General features: G+C 23.8%; 1 protein-coding gene across 7 annotated transcripts in view; it reads right to left on the reverse strand.

The window, feature by feature from the left end:
* LOC122507679 (kinesin-like protein KIF13B) overlaps nt 1-21,231 on the reverse strand; it is an 80,136-nt gene that overhangs the window by 30,737 nt on the left and 28,168 nt on the right. For all 7 annotated transcript variants that reach the window (XM_043620528.1, XM_043620522.1, XM_043620526.1 and 4 more), the window contains exon 3: nt 1,744-1,907. In XM_043620528.1, coding sequence (XP_043476463.1) covers nt 1,744-1,907 — 164 coding nt within the window. The remainder of the gene's footprint in view (nt 1-1,743; nt 1,908-21,231) is intronic.

A 21,231-nucleotide genomic window follows, 5' to 3' on the forward strand; every position in this document is an offset into this window, starting at 1 on the left:
TGAAAAATTAATTTCTGCAATCATTTGTAACTTTTCCAAAATTCAATTTTTTTTAGTGTTTTTAACTATAAAATTTTTTCTATAAATCCATTATTTTTAATAATTTTTAAAAAAGTTCTTTAAGAATAATTAAATACAATTCAATTTTAAAAAATTTCAATTATTCATAAATTCTTCAATTAAATATATATTAGAAAATAAAAACTTTTAATAATTTCAAAAAAAATTCCGCAATTAAAGTTTCTCAAAAAAAATTAATTCCACGCAGAATTGTTAATTAAAAATAGGAAAAATTCAAATTTTCAAAGACTTTAATCTAAAACCTTTTCAAAATTCAATTTTTTCTAAAAATTTACGCTCTAAGGCTTTTAAAATTCAATTATAATCTAAAATTTTAACTGAAATCCATTTTTAAATTAATGTTTATGAGAAAATTCTACTAGAATTCAATTATTTAAATACAAAAATAATAATTTATTGAATAATTGCATGTTTCTTAAAATTGAATTCTCATAAAGAATTTCATTTATAAATTTTTATATAATTGAATTCTTTTGACGAATTTTAATAAAATTTTTAAAAATTGTGTTAAAAATAATTGAATTCCTAAAAAGAATTGTATTACTTACAAAAATAATTAAATCCCTGTAAAAATTTTATTATTTATGAAAATAATTGAATGTTTGCGAAGAAATTTATAAAAAAAATTTGTAAATAATGAAATTCCTGTGGAATTTTTATTATTTTTGGAAAATAATTAAAAGTTTGTGTAGAATTTTATTAATTTTTTTTTAAATAATTGAATTCTTTTGGAAAATTTTATGAAAATAGTAGGTTTAGATATTGAAAATCATTGAATTGAGAAAAATTCTACGAGAATTCAATTATTTAAATATAAAAATAAATAATTGAATGTTTTTTAAAATTGAATTCTCATAAAGAATTTTATTGACAAATTTTTAAATAATTGAATTCTTTTGACGAATTTTAATAAAATTTTTTTGAATATAGTTACATTTTCCAAAGAAATTGATTAAAATTTTATTAAAAATAATTGAAATTTTGACAAAAATTTTATTAAAATTTTTTAAATAATTGGATTTTGAAGAAGAATTTTTCTATTTATTAAAATTTTTTGGGATTTTGACAAAATTTTTTTGTAAATTTTGAACATAATTGAATTTTGTGATAAGAATTTTATTGCTTTTAAAAATAATTGAATTTCAGCAATCATTTGTAATTTCTCTAAAATTATACAAATTATATCATAAAATTTACGAACTTTTCATCCTTTTCGCATCAAATTACGGACTTTACGGACCTTTTTCAAAAAAACGAACTTTTACTTCAAACAAAGTTACGGACTTTTACGGGATTTACAGACCTAGTTCGAGCCCTGTTTATTTTAATGTAAAATTTGTTTCTATTTCAATTCATTTTTATTTTAATTGTTTTCAATAGCAATTTACTTTTAATTTCAATTTATTTCAATTTCAATTTCTTTCAATTTATTTCTCTTTTTATTTCAATTACAATTTCTTTCAATTTTATTTTATTTCTATTTCAAATATTTTTTAATTTCAATTTGTACCTATTTCAATTTATTTCAATTTTTTTTAATTTGACTTTATTTGATTTTCCTAATTTTACACAATTTTCAACTGAGTATTTCTGTTTTAAATTACAAAAACTAAGATTGTGAGCAATAAATATACATTCGAGAAATAAAATTGATCTGTTTACCAGTTTGTCCATAAGCGAAAATACAGGCGTTGTATCCTTGGAATGCATTGTCCAAAATATCTCGACCCAATGCATCGAAGACAACGTCTTGACTCGCAAAGTTTTCTAAACTCGGATCCAGCGAGTAAAAGCAGTGGTCGAATGCAAATGTCTTTGGCTTGTTTCTGAAAATGGGGAAAAAAAACTTTTTTAATTTCCAATTTGAATTAAAATGTTAAATGTAGAACATAAATTAAAATTCTAAAACAATTCAATCTTCCAACTTGACTGCGGGAAATAGAGATGCAATCTTCTACTTGAATTAAATTAATCAATCAATATGTACAAAAGTAAGCGCGGTGATGTATCACACCATTATCTTTTACATCTCCACTGCCATTTCTTTTTCCACTAAAACAGAGAATTTCTAAATTTAATTTTTAAAAAAATTATCAATTTTGGAAAAATAATTGTTTAACAAAATTAATTTTTTTCTAACAATATTGTTTTCAGGGTTGCTACAAAAATATATTTAATTATTTGTTTTTCCATCACTTTTTTCTGATTTTTTGCCAAAGAATTTTATTAAAATTTTTTGAAAATATTTGAATTTTGAAGAAGAATTTTTTTATTTAAATAGTTTTTTTGGGATTTTGTCGAGATTTTCTTTTGTCAATTTTGAACATAATTGAATTTTGTGGTAAGCATTTTACTACTTTTGAAAATAATTGAATTTCTGCAATCATTTAAAACTTTTCCAAAGTTCAATTTTTTTTAGTCATTTTAACTAAAATTTCTCTAGAAATCCATTATTTTTAATAATTAATCAAATAGGGGAACATAGTCTAGGTCGGCCACCTTTTTGACTTTTGTTTATAACTTTTTTTTAAAAATGAATTTGGACAATTGAAGTATATGGTTGGAAAGTCCTGTTTAATAGGAACATTTTTTCTGTACAAAGTAAATTGACAGGTTTAAAAATGAAAAAGTTATAAAGATTTAAAAAAAAAAAAATTTGTAGTCCAGGTTGGCCATTACAGTCAAGGTCGGCCATGTTTAAAATTCAAAGGGCATTAATCGTTAAAAAATAAAATAACATGTTTGGAGTTACGGAAAATTGATTCTTTATTGTTTACAGTTTGTAACTTAATGAAATAACAAAATAATAACAATAAACAATATAAAAAAATAAATATAAATAAAAAAAAGTTTTGCACTAAAATATTAATAAAATTAAATAAAAATATTAATAAGATGATCAATTATATTATGAGTTATACAGAATTGCAGTTTTTGCAAATGAAGTAGCTCGTCCTCAACTTTGCGCATTTTAAACACATAGTGGCCGACCTTGACAGTAAGTAACATTACCGAATTGTTGTAAACAAAAAGAAATACGTTTCGGGATTCGATTTTTTACTTTGTTTTCCTTTCAACCATGAGTCCCACAAATTTTCTGCATACTTGCCTTGACGATTCAATTTGTTTTTTATCTTTTATTAATGGTTTTTCACATTATGCACAAAACTTTTTTTGAGCTTTTTTTGTACCGACGTCACAGAAAACACAATTTTCGATTTTCCGAAAATGTAATTGAACAAAAAGTTAGGTTTCACTAAGACAAGCTTCGACAAAAATGCGCGTAGGTGGCGCTAGTGAACTTGACAAAAAAACGCGAGTGGCCTACCTAGACAGTAGGCCAACCTTGACTACATTCCCCTATATATTCAAAAATGTAACTAATTTTAGAAAAATTTGAATTATTAAAATTTTTCGAAAATCTTTTTAAAATTTCTAATTAAATCCGTTTAAAATTGAAATTTTATAAAATTCAATTAATTTTGAAATGTTGAAGTAAAATTGCTTTTTTTGGATAATTGTTATAGAAAGAATAATTTTCAAAACAATTGTTTTTCTAGATGATAAAAAAAATAAGGTCTAAAAATTTCACCGAAACTTTCTCTATGAGGAAGCAATAGAAATTTTACCATCTCCCTTTTTTGTAATATAAGTCAACAAAACACAATATTAATTTTCTTTTTGTAATCACTTTTTTGATCCTAGATGAAAGATTACAAGAATTGAATAATAAAAGGTCAATTAAAAAAAGAAAAAAATGTATTATAAAATATAGTTATAATCGTATTTTTACGTCATTCAAAATAGAAACTATTGTCATTCTTGTTATAGGTGTGAAGAAAAGAATAATAAAATCTCTGAATATCCAAAAATTTAAATATTTATTCTGAATATTAAATATTAAAATTTTTATTTTTCAATGCACTAAGTAATTTTTCCGAAAATATTTACATGAAAAAAATTTTTTTTCGTCATTTCGGAGATCAAATGCTCCAAAAATTTAGAAACGTTCAAATGAACCAAATATTTTTTTAATTTAAATTCTTTCAAAAATTACTAACTGCAATAAAAATTCGAAAACATAAACTAAATACTTTGGAAATTTAAAACTTATTTTTTATGCGTGAAACAATTTTATTATTTTATTATAATAAAATTCCAGGAATTGAAAAAAAGAAAATTTTTTTCAAATTGAGACAAAAAACGAATCAAAAGTGTTGCGAAGTGAATATTATAATAATATTATTATACTTTTGATTTGTTTTTTGTCTCAATTTGATATCCTTAGAAAAATTATGAATGAAAAAAAATTTACACTGAATTACAAAAAAATAATTATTAACCATTGTTTTTTCCCAAAATAATTTGTTAAAATAATAAGAAAAAAAATACATTAAATATACTAAAGAAATAAATAAATTTCGTTCATTTCAGAAATTTTTTAGGAATAAAAAATAAAACTTTCAGGAATATTTAAAAAAAATACTTTTCAATAAAGAAGAAAAAAATTACACAAAAATGCAAAAAAAGATTACACTAAATTATAAAAAAAAAAATTACATTAAATTACAAAAAAGAAATTACATTAAATATTATTAATGTCAAAAAAATTCGCAACTTTAAAACTACGTTTTAGAAAAAAAAAATTTCGCCATTCTACGAAAGAAAACGAAATTAAATACAAAACCATCAAGAAGAACAGAAATATAGTCTATATTTACAGGAAAAGGAAAATCGATTTCCACTCTTTGTAACTCCTTACTTTGCGAAACAATTTTCACGCGATTATATTTATTATAAAGAAGAAAAAATCGCACAAAGTGTAAAATTATAATAACTCAAAATGAATCGGTCCCAATATAGTAGTGCATTCTTATATGCGTCGTCGACTAAACTAGTTACTATTTTGCAGGTGGTGCACAAGTTGCATTTGAACAGGTCGATATTTGCAATTTCAAGCCCATAGTGTATGTCCACCACGCGATGATGATATTTCATGTATTATAGTTTTGAGAAAGTGTGGGCTGACCATTGCGTGACTGTATCCCTTGTACAGTTGAAAAGAGGATATTTCTGTTTATATACATATAGATACATACAATATGTGTGTTATAGGGCAAAGGGTCGATTAACCAACACCTTTCTCTGCGAATACAATGACCAGAAAAAAAACAAACGACCTTCACACGCGATATCAAAAAAAAAAAAAAAAAAAAAAAAAAAAAATATGGTAAGCCATTATTATATATCCATCTTGTCAAAAATTTATATCAATTTTTCAGTGACCTTTATAGGTCACACACTCCACTTCAAAAATTACCTCGAGACAATCAATTTTCATTTTCACTTGATGTTTTTGTTTCACTGCGAATTCTCATTTAAGCGAATTCGCATTTTAGGAAAATTAAATTTTTAGTATTTTTTTCGTTAATGATAATATTGCTATTTTTTGAATTTTATTATTCCTATATTTTTAAATATTTATTTATATTTTAATAATTAAAATATTTTATTATTTAAATTTTAATGTTCATACCAGCAAATGTTACGCGCACTAGCGCGCGAAACGCGGTATATAGGTTAGTTTTCAAATTAAAAAAATTTTATATTTCCATAAATAAAAACAACAATTTTTGAATAATTACAGATTGAAAATTTAAAAAAATCACTTAATAAGTACAAAATTGATTATTCTTGTTTATTATTTTTTTTTTTTTGAAAAGTTTTAATAAAATTTTTCGCGAAAATTCAGTTATTCTCATAAATAATAAAAATTCTTTGGAAGAATTCAATTATTATTATAAATTGTAAAATTATTCGCAAGAATTCAATTATTTTTAAAAGAATTTAACTTTTTTTCTTAATTCGTTATAAAAATTTTTCAAAGGAATTCAATTATTTTCAAAACAATGTTAATTGAATTCCTCAGAAGAATTCAATTTTTAATAACATTTTTAATACATTTCGAATAAATTCAATTATTTTCTAAAATTTTTAATAAATCCTTCGAAACAATTTAATTATTTTTATAAATAGTAAAATTTTTCGCAAGAATTCAATTATTTTCAAAAAAAATTTCGCGAAAGAATTTAATTTTTTTTCCTGATTCGTTATAAAAATTTTTCGAAGGAATTCAATTATTTTTATAAATAGTTAAACTCTTTGCTGGAATTCAATTATTTTAAAAACAATGTTAATTGAATTCCTCAAAAAAATTTAATTTTTAATAAAATTTTTAATACATTTCGAATAAATTCAATTATTTTCTAAAATCTTTAATAAATCCTTCGAAACCATATAATTATTTTTATAAATAGTAAAATTCTTAGCAGGAATATTAAATTATTTTTAATCCAGTTTAAATAAAATTGCACGAAAGAATTTAATTATTTTCAAAAATTTCCATTATATTCAAGTTTAACAAGAATTTAAAATTCTCTAAAAATAATTCAATTATTCTCAAAATATTAAAAACAAATTCTATATGAAAATTGAATTACTTTCAATGCAATTTTTAAATATATTTTTCAAAAAAATTGAAGGAATTCAATTATTTTCAAAAACTAATAAAATTCTTCTGATGAATTCAATTATTTTGAATATACTTAATTTTAATCAAATTCTTTAAAAAAAAATTCAATTATTTTCGAAACAACTTTAATTGAATTTCTCGAAAGAATTTAATTATTTTTATAAATATAGTAAAATTCTTCGCAGAAATTCGATTATTTTTATAAATATTAAAATTCTTTGGAAGAATTCAATAATTTTCATATAAATATAGTAAAATTCTTCGCAGGAATTCAATGATTTTCAAAACAAATTTAATAAAATTTCACGAAAGAATTCAATTATTTTTTTTCTTGTTTTCCAAAAGAATTCAATTATTTTCTAAATTTTTGATAAAATTCTCCGAAACAATTTAATTATTTTAATAAATTTTAAAATTTTTTGCAAGAATTCAATTATAATTTTTATACATAATAAACTGCTTTGGAAGAATTCAATTATTTTTATAATTATAGTAAAATTCTTTGCAGAAATTCAATTATTTTCAAAACAAATTTAATAAAATTTCACGAAAGGATTCAATTATTTTTTGATAAATTTTTAAATAAAATAGTTGAAAAGAATTCAATTATTTACTAACATTTTGATAAAATTCTTCAAAACAATTTAATTTTTGTTATAAATATTGTAAAAATCATCGCAAGAATTGAATTATTTTTTATAAATAGTAAAATTCTTCGTACGAATTTAATTATTTTCAAAACAATTTTAATAATATTTCTCAAACAGGGACTATTATTTTTTTTCTATTTTTCTAAAAAATGTTGATAAAATTCTTTGTAAGTTTCAATTATTTTCAATACAATTTTAATGAAATTTCTCGAAAGAATTCAATTATTTTCAAATTTGTTGACAAATACTTCAAAAGAATTCAATGATATTCAATACATTAATTTTAAAATTCAAAACATTTAGAAAGAAAAATTATTATAAAAATAATTTACTTCTCGCTAAGAATTTAAATTATTTATGAAAATAATGCAATTCTTCCAAAGAATGTTATTAAAATTTTTATAAGTAATAAAATTCTTGTCAAGAATTTATGTCTTATTTTTTGAAAATAATAGAGATTGTTAATAATTTTTATTGAAATTTTTTAAAGTAATTGAATTTTATGAAGAATTTCTTTCCGGTTTTTAAAATAATCGTATTTGTTAATAAAATTGCAAATTTACATTATGGATTATTGAATTTAGTAAAATTTATAGAAAACAATTAAATTCTTCTCAGACTTTTATTACAATTTTTTTTTTAAATAAAAATTTTAATCATTTAAGAAATTTTATTAAAATATTGAAAATAATTTAAATTTACAAAGAATATTTTATCATAACTTTTTGAAAATAATTGAATTCTTTCGAAAAATTGTATTAACATTTTTTTAAAATAAGTGATGTCTTTTATGAAATTTTATTAAAATATTATTGTTTCGAAAATAATTGGATTCTTGCGAAGCATTTTACAAACAACTTTTTGTTAATTGAAATTTGAGGAAATAATTTCCAAGAATAATTTTTATATCAATAATACAACAATATTAATTAATAATATTATAATAATAACAAAAAATAATAAATATTAATAATAAAAATATAGAATTAAATATAATATAATAATGCAATATTTATAATAATAATAATTATACCAATAGAACTGACAATAAATTCCAGTCTATAGGTAAATAAGTTTAACATTGCTCGATATTGAAACAAAAGAATTTAATAAAATTTTAATAAAACCGATAAAAAAATCACGGTTTTGAAAAGCCGACGTTTTATTTAAAACTGAAATTCATTCGTTAGTTTCTCCATATCTATCGTATTATATATATGAGTGTCCAACCGTCCAGCTTTTCGTTCAGGTTTAATCAAGAGGAATTTAATTATAAGAGAGTTTCCGTTGAGCGAACACATATTTTTTATCAGGAAATAAATTTTATTGTTGATTAAATTAAATTTCATTTAAACTGTTAATAAGTATACTTTCTTTTAAATTTGCATAGGAAAAGAAGAATATAATAAAATAAAAAAATTGAGTAAATCCGATTCATTTTTTCCATTTCATACAATAAAATGAATAAATAAATTGATAAATCTTAAATCCATTTAGGATGATGAAAATCTATGAGCCGCGAAAAGCCATATTATATATTTAAAATAAAAATAAGACGTGAAATATACAGAGTTTCTTTTAAGTATACAAAATTTAAATAGAACGTGACGACTCCCAGTTAATGAATATCAAAATTTAATATTCAATAATTTATTATAATCACAAATTTTATTCAAATTGACCGACATTTTTTATAGGCTCCTCGAGAGATATTAGAAACAGAGGGCGGAGAGCGAAAGAGAAATAATATCAAAAGTTATTAACGAAAAAGCACATTTACTTCATTCCTATAAAAGAATATAAAAATAGAATAAACTTCAACGCGGGCTCAATTGATTTTCATTTAGGCAACAAAATAAATATTTGAATTATTTACGGATATTTCAATATTTCACCTTCAATATACATCAATAAAGAAAATTAGTAAATTAATCCAAGTATCCTCTTTTCAGATTAAAAAAAAAAATATAAAAAAAATTTTTGTTATAAAAATAACACTAGGATGAAAAATATTCCTTGAAATTAATAAATATATATTTACCCGTGGCAAGTATTTATAAATATTTATTAATATTGATAAAAAAGTAAATATTGTTCAAAAAAGAGAAGGAAAAGCCTACTAAAATTTGAAGTAGCATAAATTTTCAATATAACTATATTATATTTATGTGATAAAATGACAATATGACGAACCTGCGTTATAGTAAGCTATCGCGCAGTGATAGTATATATAGAACTGTTGATAACCAATTAAAATTGATTTAACTACAGATTCTATTGTGGAATATGTAGTGTTTCAATTAAACTAAAAACGAGATGCAATTAAAACCGTACTCTATAGTTTTTGCTCAATGACCCATTTCTCCTTGTGGACCTTTAACAATTTCAATTCAAGCATAGAAAAATTGTTTAAAATGCGTAAAACTTATAATACATATATACATATCAATTTTTTCGCCAACTGGGAAAATTAAAAAATGCCTCTCTACTGCCTTTTCCATTAAATCGGATATTGAGGGAAAATATTTTATTCGAATATAGTGGATTACTTTGCGACTAATTTATAATATCAAAAATATAAATAAATTTATTTATGTCACTTAATTTCTATTTATATTTCACCCCCCAATTTTATTTACATTTTACTCTCTAAATTTGAAGTATAGGTAGTATTTGAAGTAATATGTACATATTTGAATTGTTTACTAAATTAAATTAGTGACTGACTTTTCGCTTTCAAATTTGTAAATTTTAACTATAGCAAATTAGTAGAAATTACTATTTGTTAGTAAAATTTATCAGGCAATTTATTATTAGTGAAGTTAGTAAAATTTGCTAAATTAGTAAAATTAGCAAAAATTACTATTGGTAATATTAGCAAAAATTACTATTATGTAAAATTAGTAAGAATTACTATTAGTAAAATTAGCAAAAATTACTATTAATAAAATTAGTAAATTAGTAGAAATTACTATTTATTAGTAAAATTTATTATTAGTAAAATTAGTACAAAAGGGCATGTCCCGTTTATATATTAAATAAAATAAATAAATAAATAAAATTTACTACTAAATTGGTAAAAATGACTATTTATTAGTAAAATTTATTATTATTAAAATTAGTAAAATTTACTATTAGTAAAATTAGCAAAAATTACTATTAATAAAATTAGTAAATTTTACTAGTAAATTAGTAGAAATTACTATTTATTAGTAAAATTTATTATTAGTAAAATTAGTACAAAAGGGCATGTCCCGTTTATATATTAAATAAAATAAATAAATAAATAAAATTTACTACTAAATTGGTAAAAATGACTATTTATTAGTAAAATTTATTATTATTAAAATTAGTAAAATTTACTATTAGTAAAATTAGCAAAAATTACTATTAATAAAATTAGTAAATTTTACTAGTAAATTAGTAGAAATTACTATTTATTAGTAAAATTTATTATTAGTAAAATTAGTACAAAAGGGCATGTCCCGTTTATATATTAAATAAAATAAATAAATAAATAAAATTTACTACTAAATTGGTAAAAATGACTATTTATTAGTAAAATTTATTATTATTAAAATTAGTAAAATTTACTATTAGTAAAATTAGTAAAAATTACTGTTAGTAAAATTAGTAAATTTTACTAGTAAATTAGTAGAAATTACTATTTATTAGTAAAATTTATTATTAGTAAAATTAGTACAAAAGGGCATGTCCCGTTTATATATTCAATAAAATAATTAAATTTTACTAATACTAAAATTAGTAAATTTTACTAGTAAATTAGTAGAAATTACTATTTATTAGTAAAACTTATTATTAGTAATTTAGTAAAATTGACTAAATTTAAATTACTAAATTACTAAATTTAAAATTAGTAAAATTTATTATTATTAAAATTATTAAAATTAGTAAAAATTACTATTTATTAGTAAAATTTATTATTAGTAAATTTAGTAAAATTTACTAATAGTAAAATTTATTATTATTAAAATTATTAAAATTAGTAAAAATTACTATTTGTAAAATTAGTAAATTTTACTAGTAAATTAGTAGAAATTACTATTTATTAGTAAAAATTTACTAATTCAAAAGCAAAAAGTCATTCATTAATTCAAATTAGTAAACAATTAAAAAATACTACTTCAAATTTAGAGTACATTTTATTTAAATTCTGTCTGTTATAAATAATTAAAGTAAATTAAATAAATAAATTGAATAGCATTAGGTACTTTGAAAAAGAAATTATTCATTCCAATATATTTATTTAATTAGAATTACAAATTATAATCATTTTATATTATCAAAGAAAATATTTATTTATTCTCATCAAATAATTTTGATTTGGGTCATTCCAGGTGAAGTGTTCATTAAAAAATTTTTTTGTTCGGAACAATTTCTCTTTCGAATTCTGTATGAAAAATAGGAAAAGATATATATTTTTATTTTGTTATTGAATGGAAATAGTGGAAGTTGTGATTATTTTAAATTCAACTTCTTCAGAGGCAGATGATTTTTGAAACACGTTTTCCTCTATATATCTTCTAGGAGATAAGAAAAAATGTAATACATGAATTTTATTCGTCTTTTCTCAATGTTTTTATAAATATTCGATAAAAAATGACGTATCTTCAATGTAAGTATCTAAAAAGTAGAAATTGAAGGCGTTTCTAAAAATCTTAACTATTTTCTTCCTATTTTCTATATCGGTAAATGAACAATTCATTAATACATTATTTTCAAGTTTAGCGTGGTATTCATGAATATCTTTTAACTTTAAAATTTAACAAAAATAGCGAATTACACAGTTTTGGACAGTTTTTTGGAAAAAGATAAAAAGTTTGGATCTTCGATTAAATAAAAAAAAAACAATTTGTTCTATGATTGCCTCAATTGCGAATAAATTATGAAACAATATTTAAATTTAAATAGTTGATGGTATTTAATGATTTAATTGATAATTAATTTTCTCCATCTACAAAATAATTCTTTTAATAAAATCCTCATCAACGAGTAGTACAACAAATTAAACGAATTGTCAAAAATATTGTCGTTTATATTTGAATATTCGGAACATTATTTCAAAATGTATTTACTCTAAAAAAAAAAATGATTAAACCAAATAGATGTCAATTGTGATTGTAAAAAATTCCATCCAACTAAATATATAATTCGATAAAGTTCAAACAATCGATTATTGCAAATCAAGTAATTCTTCTTTCACTACACTTCCAATAACTTAAAAATAACCTAATCAAACGTTGTTGTTGATGGTCAATTTTTTTACCCCCGTCATTTATTTCAAGGTAATCTGATTAATAAAGAACTGTCTCTCACTCTCTATAATTTTCGGATGAAAAAAGAAAAAGAAAAAATTTCTACAAAGAAAAGAGTTTTCCCTTGTGATGACAAACATTCTATACTCTGCATCTCTAATGATTTTTAATAAAAGTCTAGACAATTAGTTTCATAGAATATACGTCGTTTTTCATCTTCTGATGAAAGAGGAAATTCAGTCAAGTCTTGAGAAAATTCAGCTTTTAATACTCTTGGTGAAAGTGGGTCAAAGATAAGATGTATGTGTCAAAGTTATAGGGCGCATATGTATCATCTAATTTTTCAACCGTGTACGTAGTAATGTAAATGTATGAATATAAATATAGATATATGCCTAACAGTACATTTTTTCTTCTCTCTCTCTTTCTCTCTTTCTCTCATTTTTTTCTTCCACATAATTTTTACAAATATCCTACTTAAGAATTATTTTTCTTTATAAAATTTTTGCATAAAAATATGTTGAAAATCATAAACTTCGCATTATTTCTATCATAAAATATAAATTTCTCTACACAGAAAATGATAGTGTTAAATTTTCATTTCTTTATCTTCACCTGGGACAATATTTTGCCAATACACTCAGAGAAAATTTTGTTCAAACAACCAAATAAAAAATAAATAAAAACCTCATTTATAGGTCACATATTTTAACGAAGTTAAACCCATTTTTAATACAGTTAATAAAAACTTAAAAACCTACATAAAAAAGCAAAAATAACATCCCATCAAAAATTAAAGAACAATCACTGAAAATTTAATGAACTTATTTTTATTTCCTATATTTTTTTACCCATTTATAGTAGCGGTAAATTAAATACAAAAAAAGAATTCGGAAATTCTTATGAATTTGTAAAGAATAAATATTTCCAGACCCGCAGTAACAGTAAAACAACAAAGTTTAAGCACCGAAACAAAAGAATAGTATTTTTTTCCCCTCTTTTTTTGAGTGCAGCAATTTTTATGGTAAATATTTTATTTGTAGTTTCTATATTTGCAGAGAGATAAATAATAACTGCATTTCTGAAAAAAGGTTGATGCCGATTCATGGGCAACGCAGTTTATTGGCTCTTATGGTGCGGCTATAACTTTATAAACGTTCGATATTGAACCTGTATATGTATATATGTGAAAAAAATGTATACCGACTGATGCATAAACAAACCATTGCTTTAAAAAATATGTCTGTATAATACGAGTACCATATAAATAAGAATCAAGCCAATCAGAAAATGCTGCCATGAATAAATACTATATACCAAATTTCAGTTTGGGTATTGGGGAGAAAAAATTACATTTTTGGTCAGTTGTAATTTTTGCATAAAGGAAAAATATTCAAACAAAATTTAGCACTTTAAAGTAAAACTATTTTACTTTTGTCAATTTTTCCTCTCGAAAACCATAATCAGGATGGCCACAAAATTTAATTTTTGTTTTTTCCAGATTCTACTATCCCTAACTTTTCCCTGATTGTAGAATAATACTACGTATATTTTTGTAAAATATACAATAATTATTATTAAAATATAAATGAAACTCCACCCTTTTTTTAATTTCTTGTGGCAGTATTGTTGTTTTAACCTTTTTTCCTATTACGTAACACTTATTGAAAAACTTTTTTCGTTGATAAACGTTGTGGACTTCAACCTATGGTATAATACTAACAGAATATTTGTTTCAACTAGTAAGTTTCAAACCACAACACCAAAAATCCACAAAAAAGAAGAATAATAATAAGAAACGTAATGAATTGAATGGCTGATTCTGCCCAAAAAATTTTTTTGCTGAAAATCAGCGAGGAAAGCGAGTTTATCAAACAAACATTCGTTTGAAGAAAATCCTTTTGCCAGAGTGTTCTAATTTCGCAGATATATTCCCGCGTTTCGATTGATTTCGTGCAAAAGAACCACGTACCTGTAGACAGCATCATTAAACGATTAGCTCTCCATCGAAAAGAAAGTTTACAAGAACAAAAAAACAAAAAAAAAAATTCGAAAACAAGAAAAAAGTTTCTTTTTTTTCAAACTTTGAAACATTTAGTAAATAAATCAAATTAACGATCACTCTGGATCACTCCGAATCAGTGCTCTTCAACACTGAGTAATAAAATAATTATTTATATCAAATTATTTAGATTTTGAAGCTGGGAATTCCCTTTTTTTTAAATGTCAGGAAAATCAAGGAGACGTTAGGGAATTATATCAAAATTATTTTTAAAAAATATCAAACTACTACAATTGCTAAGAAAATTCCGATTTTTGATGTTCAACAACATTTATAAATCTTGAAGTTTCTAGATCAGGATCAAGAACAAAAATCAAAATTCCCTCTGGAAATCAAAAAAGCAAAATCAAATTTTTGTCACAACTTTAGGACTTACTTTTAATTGTAATTTAGAAGTCGCCTAATTTTTGCCTTTTCTTGGCGATTTTGTCCTAAATTTAACAATTTTGAATGACGAAAAGTCGAATTTCAAAAGTTCAAATTCTTATTTCTTCGGATTGCTTCAAGAGTTCCAATATTCATTTGCCAGAATTGTCAAAAGTTCCAATATTTATTTCCTCGAATTTTCAAAAGTTCGAATACTTATTTGTGCGCATTTACCAAAGTTCGAATGTTCCCAACTTTTGGAATCGATTTTTAGTATACACACCTACACTAAAGACTAATACTTTAATCCACCCTTTTATCCCTTGTCCCTGCTCTTGAATCCAAAAATCTTTCAACAGAATAAGCAAAAGAAATTTAGAAACTGCATATACAATTTACAGCAACATAAGCCACAACTAATCCATAGAAAAATTTTTATTCATCATCACGATACATCATGAATCATTTTTTTTTTTTTTTTTGCTTTTAAAGAAATACGAAGAGTGAGGATCCATATACTATATGATTTATACAAGAGAATAGAGAGCGACAAAGATCTAGTCACGGAGAGAAGACACCGGTGATATATAAAATAGATATGTGTGATGACAAAAAAAAAGAAGAGGGAGGGAAACTCTCTTGCAAAGATGACGACGAGGGTCCAAGTTCGTTGCCTTCACAAGAGGCTTGATGAAATTGGACACGATCCAAATTTATGGATATACGTACACATCAATAAGAGGACTTAATGCCTGCATTTTCGCGTTAAGTGCTCAGAGGACCTGTGTACGCAATTAAGAAAAAAAAATTACAAACGATTACAAACTAGATGAAGACCATTTGCCTCCGTTTCTAAAAATATTTTATTTCATCTCCAGAAATATTATTTGTTTCTACGATTCTTGTTTTTATGTAACAGAGTTTTGAAGTAACAAATAGAATCTATTTATTGTAGATTCCTATAAAAACTAACAAAGAATAAAAATAACAATAAACAAATAAAAGAAAATGGGTTGTTTCATAAAGGGGCACGTGTATCGTTTAAATATTTGAGAACTCTCACACCACCCCTGAAAGGTTTCGTGTTTGAAAATGTCTGAAAGGCGACTTGTTGTCATATCGCGTGTCAACGTATTGAGTGTCCTATGTAGATTGAATTTTTATGAGGGAATTATTTATTATCTCGGAATAAAAACAAATTCATTAACATGCTACGGTCATGTTAGAGGAGCTTTAACAATAAAAAGAAGTGAAAGGTGTGGCTGGAATAAATCTCAGTATTTGTAAAAGGTGAATCAATACTGGTGTGTGTTTACATACGATTTCAGAACTGTGATAGAATTATATAATTACAGTTCACAAAACCAAAAAGGAAACCCTAACCTATTTACACAAATGACAAAATGTAGGTGTACTCGTACTATTTTTTCTTAAATAAAGAAATTAGTCTATAGCTGATGATGATTTTTTTGTGATAATGGTTTTATATGATACTAATTATAAAGATCAATTAAAAATAAATAAAAATCAACCAAATAAAAAACTTTGGAAGAAGCTATTTTAATAGTCTGTTAAATTAGTAGTTTAAAGAATTTAGAGAACTTATTCTGTAAATTCTTTAAAGTAGAGTAATGAGAATCTATATATCTGTAATTAATTGTAACCATCGAACGAACGTGAAACAAGAACCAACCAATCAGAGAGCGACTCAATCGATACAAATCGAGAAATCTCGATCGTCCATTTTGAGAAAAAACCTCGTAACATTATGTAAAGAAAAATAAGAAACAAATGCTTATCTCCTTTTTCACTTTAAAATTTAATTTCAAACATTGAGAAAAACAATTGTGCTTTTATTGCCTGTATAACGTAAAAGTTGAAATGTTTCTATGCAAACCCGTCACTCAAGCGTTTAAATCCCTTCAATCCAACAGGATTACCTATTATATAGCATTAAAGAATATAGAATGCATCAAAATAATAGGATTTGTCTAAGATATTCTGCTTGCACTCAAATGTACTCCTATAGAAGCAATTTCTCAACATCACTTATAACCTCGGTCCTCATCTTTCCATATTTTTAATTTTCTCAAATAAAAGATACCAGGGTTCATACAGAAATCAGAACTTAAAATTCCATACCATTTCCATGATTTCAGGTCAAATTTTTAGGAAATTCCAGTGAAATTCTGTGGGAAGCCTGAACATTTTTTCTTCTCTTTTATGGCATTTAGCTTCATTATTTTTGTGCTCTTCAAAAATACTTTACTTATTTAATAGTCTCGACCCTTTGGTAAAAAATCTAAAATTATCAAAAATTAGTAAAAATTCAAAAAACCGAATTTCTTAAAATTCAACATTTTTTCTTCTCTTTTATGGCATTTAGCTTCAGTATTTTTGTGCTCTTCAAAAATAATTTACTTACTTAATAGTCTCGACCCTTTGGTAAAAAATCTAAAATTATCAAAAACTCGAAAAACCGAATTTCTTAAAATTCAAAATTTTTTCTTCTTTTTTATGGCATTTAGCTTCATTATTTTTGGGATCTTCAAAAACACTTTACTTATTCAATAGTCTCCACCCTTTGGTTAAAAATTTAAAATTATTAAAAATTCGAAAAACTGATTTTTTTAAAATTCAACATTTTACAAAATTTAAAACCAAAATCTTTTGAAGTTCATCTACTTATGAAAATTGTAAACGCAATTCTTTTAAAATTGAATTAATTTTGAAATATTTAACTCTGATAAACATGACAGATTTTCATAAAAATTAATTTTTCTTTCGAATGTGCTATATGAGTATTTCGATGAGTATTTTCCTAACGATTTTCTTAACGATCTAATTAAGCAGCATTTTATTTAGTGTACGACATTAACCTACATTTAAATATAAGCAACAAAAAACTGATAAATACAATAACTACATTGTAATTTACATTGAAACGGAATGAAAAGAAAGAAACTTTTGTGGACATTTGGTCTAAATGGAACTAATGTTTGTAAACACATGCAGAGGAATTTCGAGTAAATGAGAATCAGGCTTTCATAGCGTGTAAACGAAAATTTAAATTTACTCTATACAGTTGAAATATTCACTTCGTGTTTCCGCTAAACTTAAAGGAATTTCATTTAGTACTTCAACTATACATTCGAGTTAGTGTGATAAAAGGCACAAGTATATACAACGTCTATTCTATAGTTCGCGAAACAATTTTCCTAAAAAATATTGCACTGACATTAATTTTCTTGAATAAAAATCATCTTACATTTTCAACATTTATGTTACAAGCCAAATGTCTCAAATGTTTTACAAGCCTAAGCAGAATGAAGCGGAAATTGCATAACGTAAATTTTACACGAGAGAGAAATAAGGATACGGATATCTCTTGTACTTTTCTAGAAAAAGACAGGCGATATTTTTATCCTTCTTTTTTCTCATGTAAAAATTACGATATTAGGTTTCGTTCTACATAGAACAATAGAGGTTATGTCCTTTAAGCTCGATACATCGATTGATTCGCCCCATTAGAGAATTTGATTGGACGGTTCCAACAGGCACTGCTATTGGTGCGCTCTGAATAGACTTATGTCCATGAAGTTAGCGTTGACGTTCAGCATCAGAAATTATTTTTTCTACGAAAATGTCTTTTTCAATTCATCCCGAAAGTCAAAAACAAGTTCAGTGCACCTGAAGACTTGAAAAAAATTGTTTTATTCTTTTCATTTACTGAAAAAAAAAATGCTAACTTCAGAAACCCATACAGTTTATACAGTCGATTATTCAATACATCCAATGGAAAAAAAAACCTTCTTTTAAATCAAATTTTTACTGTAATTAATTTTAATGAGAAACATGAAAAAAGTTGAGTTGGCAAAAAAGAAAATGCACCAGGAAAAAAAAAGTTCAAGAGTAATGAAAAGCTCGCTTTTCGAAACTAGTTTTGCAAAGGCGCAAATACCATCATTTACGCGACAGTGGCTGTATAAATATAAGTTTATGTGTGGTGAGCAACAGCAGCTTTCACATAGAGTCTGTATGTGTCGAGTACATTCATCCAACTCCTCTAGATCTCTAAACCCGCGAGGCACAGTAATAAAGCCTATAAAAGCTTCAACAACAGAATACTTAGAACTAGCAATTCGCAACCACCACCGACCCCCCCCCTCTCTTCTCTCTTTTGCGCAAAGCAACTTATATAGGTATAACATATCAAACTCACCTCTCGGGAACTAAATGTGGGTTAATATATAAAGGAGAAATAGAAACAGAAATAGAAAAATAATAACAGAACCGATATGTATAAAAAAAAGAAAATAGGAAAAGAATTTTTTTTCCACAGAAACATTAACGAAAAAAAAAGAACTAGGTAGAATAAATATTGCCCTCTTTTATAATGTGCTTTACACTCTAATGGAACTCTCGTATTTTATGTATATATAAATGTCTAGTCTACCAATAAATCTTCTACATTCGAATTAGAGAATTCTATTAATCTTGAAACAAGAAAAAACAACTCTTTTAATCGATACTTCTTTTTATCTATACTTTACTAATTTATTTATCTTAAAAATAAATATAGTTCTTCCTTCCTGCTCAATTTTCCCTACTTATTAAAAAGTTTTCGAATACTGGAACTTAAAAAATCAAAATTTTGGAGTCTAGAAAGACATTTCTGACTTGTACCGATTGCGGAGTGAGGTGGCTTAGTGGCTTCAGTGCCTGTCAGTGCCGGACTCGCGACACTAAGGACTGGAGTTCGATTCTCCGCGACTGTTTCTTTTTTTTCTGTTTTGGAATTTTCCAATTTCGATGTTCGGAGCTTTATTTTAAAGCATGTATTTGAAATTCTATTCTTTCGTAGCAGAAAATCAGCCTTTTAATTAAAATATTTAATTACATTACCATTCACCAAATTTTTGGATTGGAAAGAAAGAAACATTTTCCCTCTCTAAAGTAGTAGTAGTAGTAGCAACTCACCTGAAACAGAAAACAAACATAATTTTTATCTCGTTCATAATAATTTGAAATTTTTATTGAAAAAATCAGTATAAAAATTTACGATGAGGTGCAACGTATAAAAAAGTCAATTTTTCGTTAGTTTCTTTTTGAAAATAATAATATTTATAATTATTATTATTATTAAAAGAAATTTTAATTTATTTTAATTTTCTTTAATTTTCATTAATTTTCATTAATTTTCTTTAATTTTTATAACTACAAAAATTAATTGAATATTAAATGATAATTAAATTACTTAAAAAATAATTACAAAACAAAATATAAGTGGAGTATAAAAACAAAATCCGTACAGAAACAACTTTTTTTTGCCATTTTTAAAAGTATACGAGACAAAAAATTAAAAGTTTAAAAAGCTCTAAATGAGAACATTAAGCAAAAAAAAAAAAGAAAAGAAATAAAAGTTTCGTGTTTTTCTAAACGCATGCTCTTAGCGAAGCTATTGACCGTCACGTTATAAGGACTCACACGTGGGCACGATTATACCATTCGAATAAAGAAAGAATAAAACCAGTGGCGTACCCATTTCTAGAATAATGACCCAGATCTTATCTCCAAGTAATACATAAATAACAAGAATAGCTCCCTAATAAAAACGAAAAGAACAAAAGCCGCACATAGATCGCATTCTTTAATAATTCAGATATAGGATTTCGCTAAAATTTATAAATATGCGAATTATATTCTCCGTGTCAAAAAAAAAAAATGTAAGACTCGAGTTTTCATGGCATTTTTTTTTTTAAGAAAACTGAGCGAATTTTTCAATTTAAAATATTTTTTACAATAGTTATTTTTGAATATAATTATTGATAATAAATACCCCAAAAGCGTACAAATATTTTTTCGATTTAAATATTAAAACTTACTGACTACAATAAAAATCGAAAACGTAAATTTAATAATTTGCAACTTTAGAAAAAAAATTTTTTCTTACGTTACACAATATTATTATTTGAATTCGAAAAAAAATTAAATTATTTCTCTAAAGTATTAAACGTACAAATGAGAGAAATATTTTTTTGTTTCAATAATTACTAAACTGAAATAGAAAAAAAAGTTTACTGAATATTTTGTAATTAAAAGTTAATTTTTTAATAAGATAAAAAAATTTGCAATCAAATTTAAAAACAAGTTGTTCATTTCATGATCATTAAGCTTCCTCAATATAATAATATATACCAATTGTTTAATTTTTTATTTTAGAATAATTATTTTAAAGTGTTATGATAAAATGTCAAAAAATAA

The sequence above is a fragment of the Leptopilina heterotoma genome, unplaced genomic scaffold (assembly GCF_015476425.1).
Source record: "Leptopilina heterotoma isolate Lh14 unplaced genomic scaffold, ASM1547642v1 Lhet_51, whole genome shotgun sequence".
NCBI classification, from domain to species: domain Eukaryota; kingdom Metazoa; phylum Arthropoda; class Insecta; order Hymenoptera; family Figitidae; genus Leptopilina; species Leptopilina heterotoma.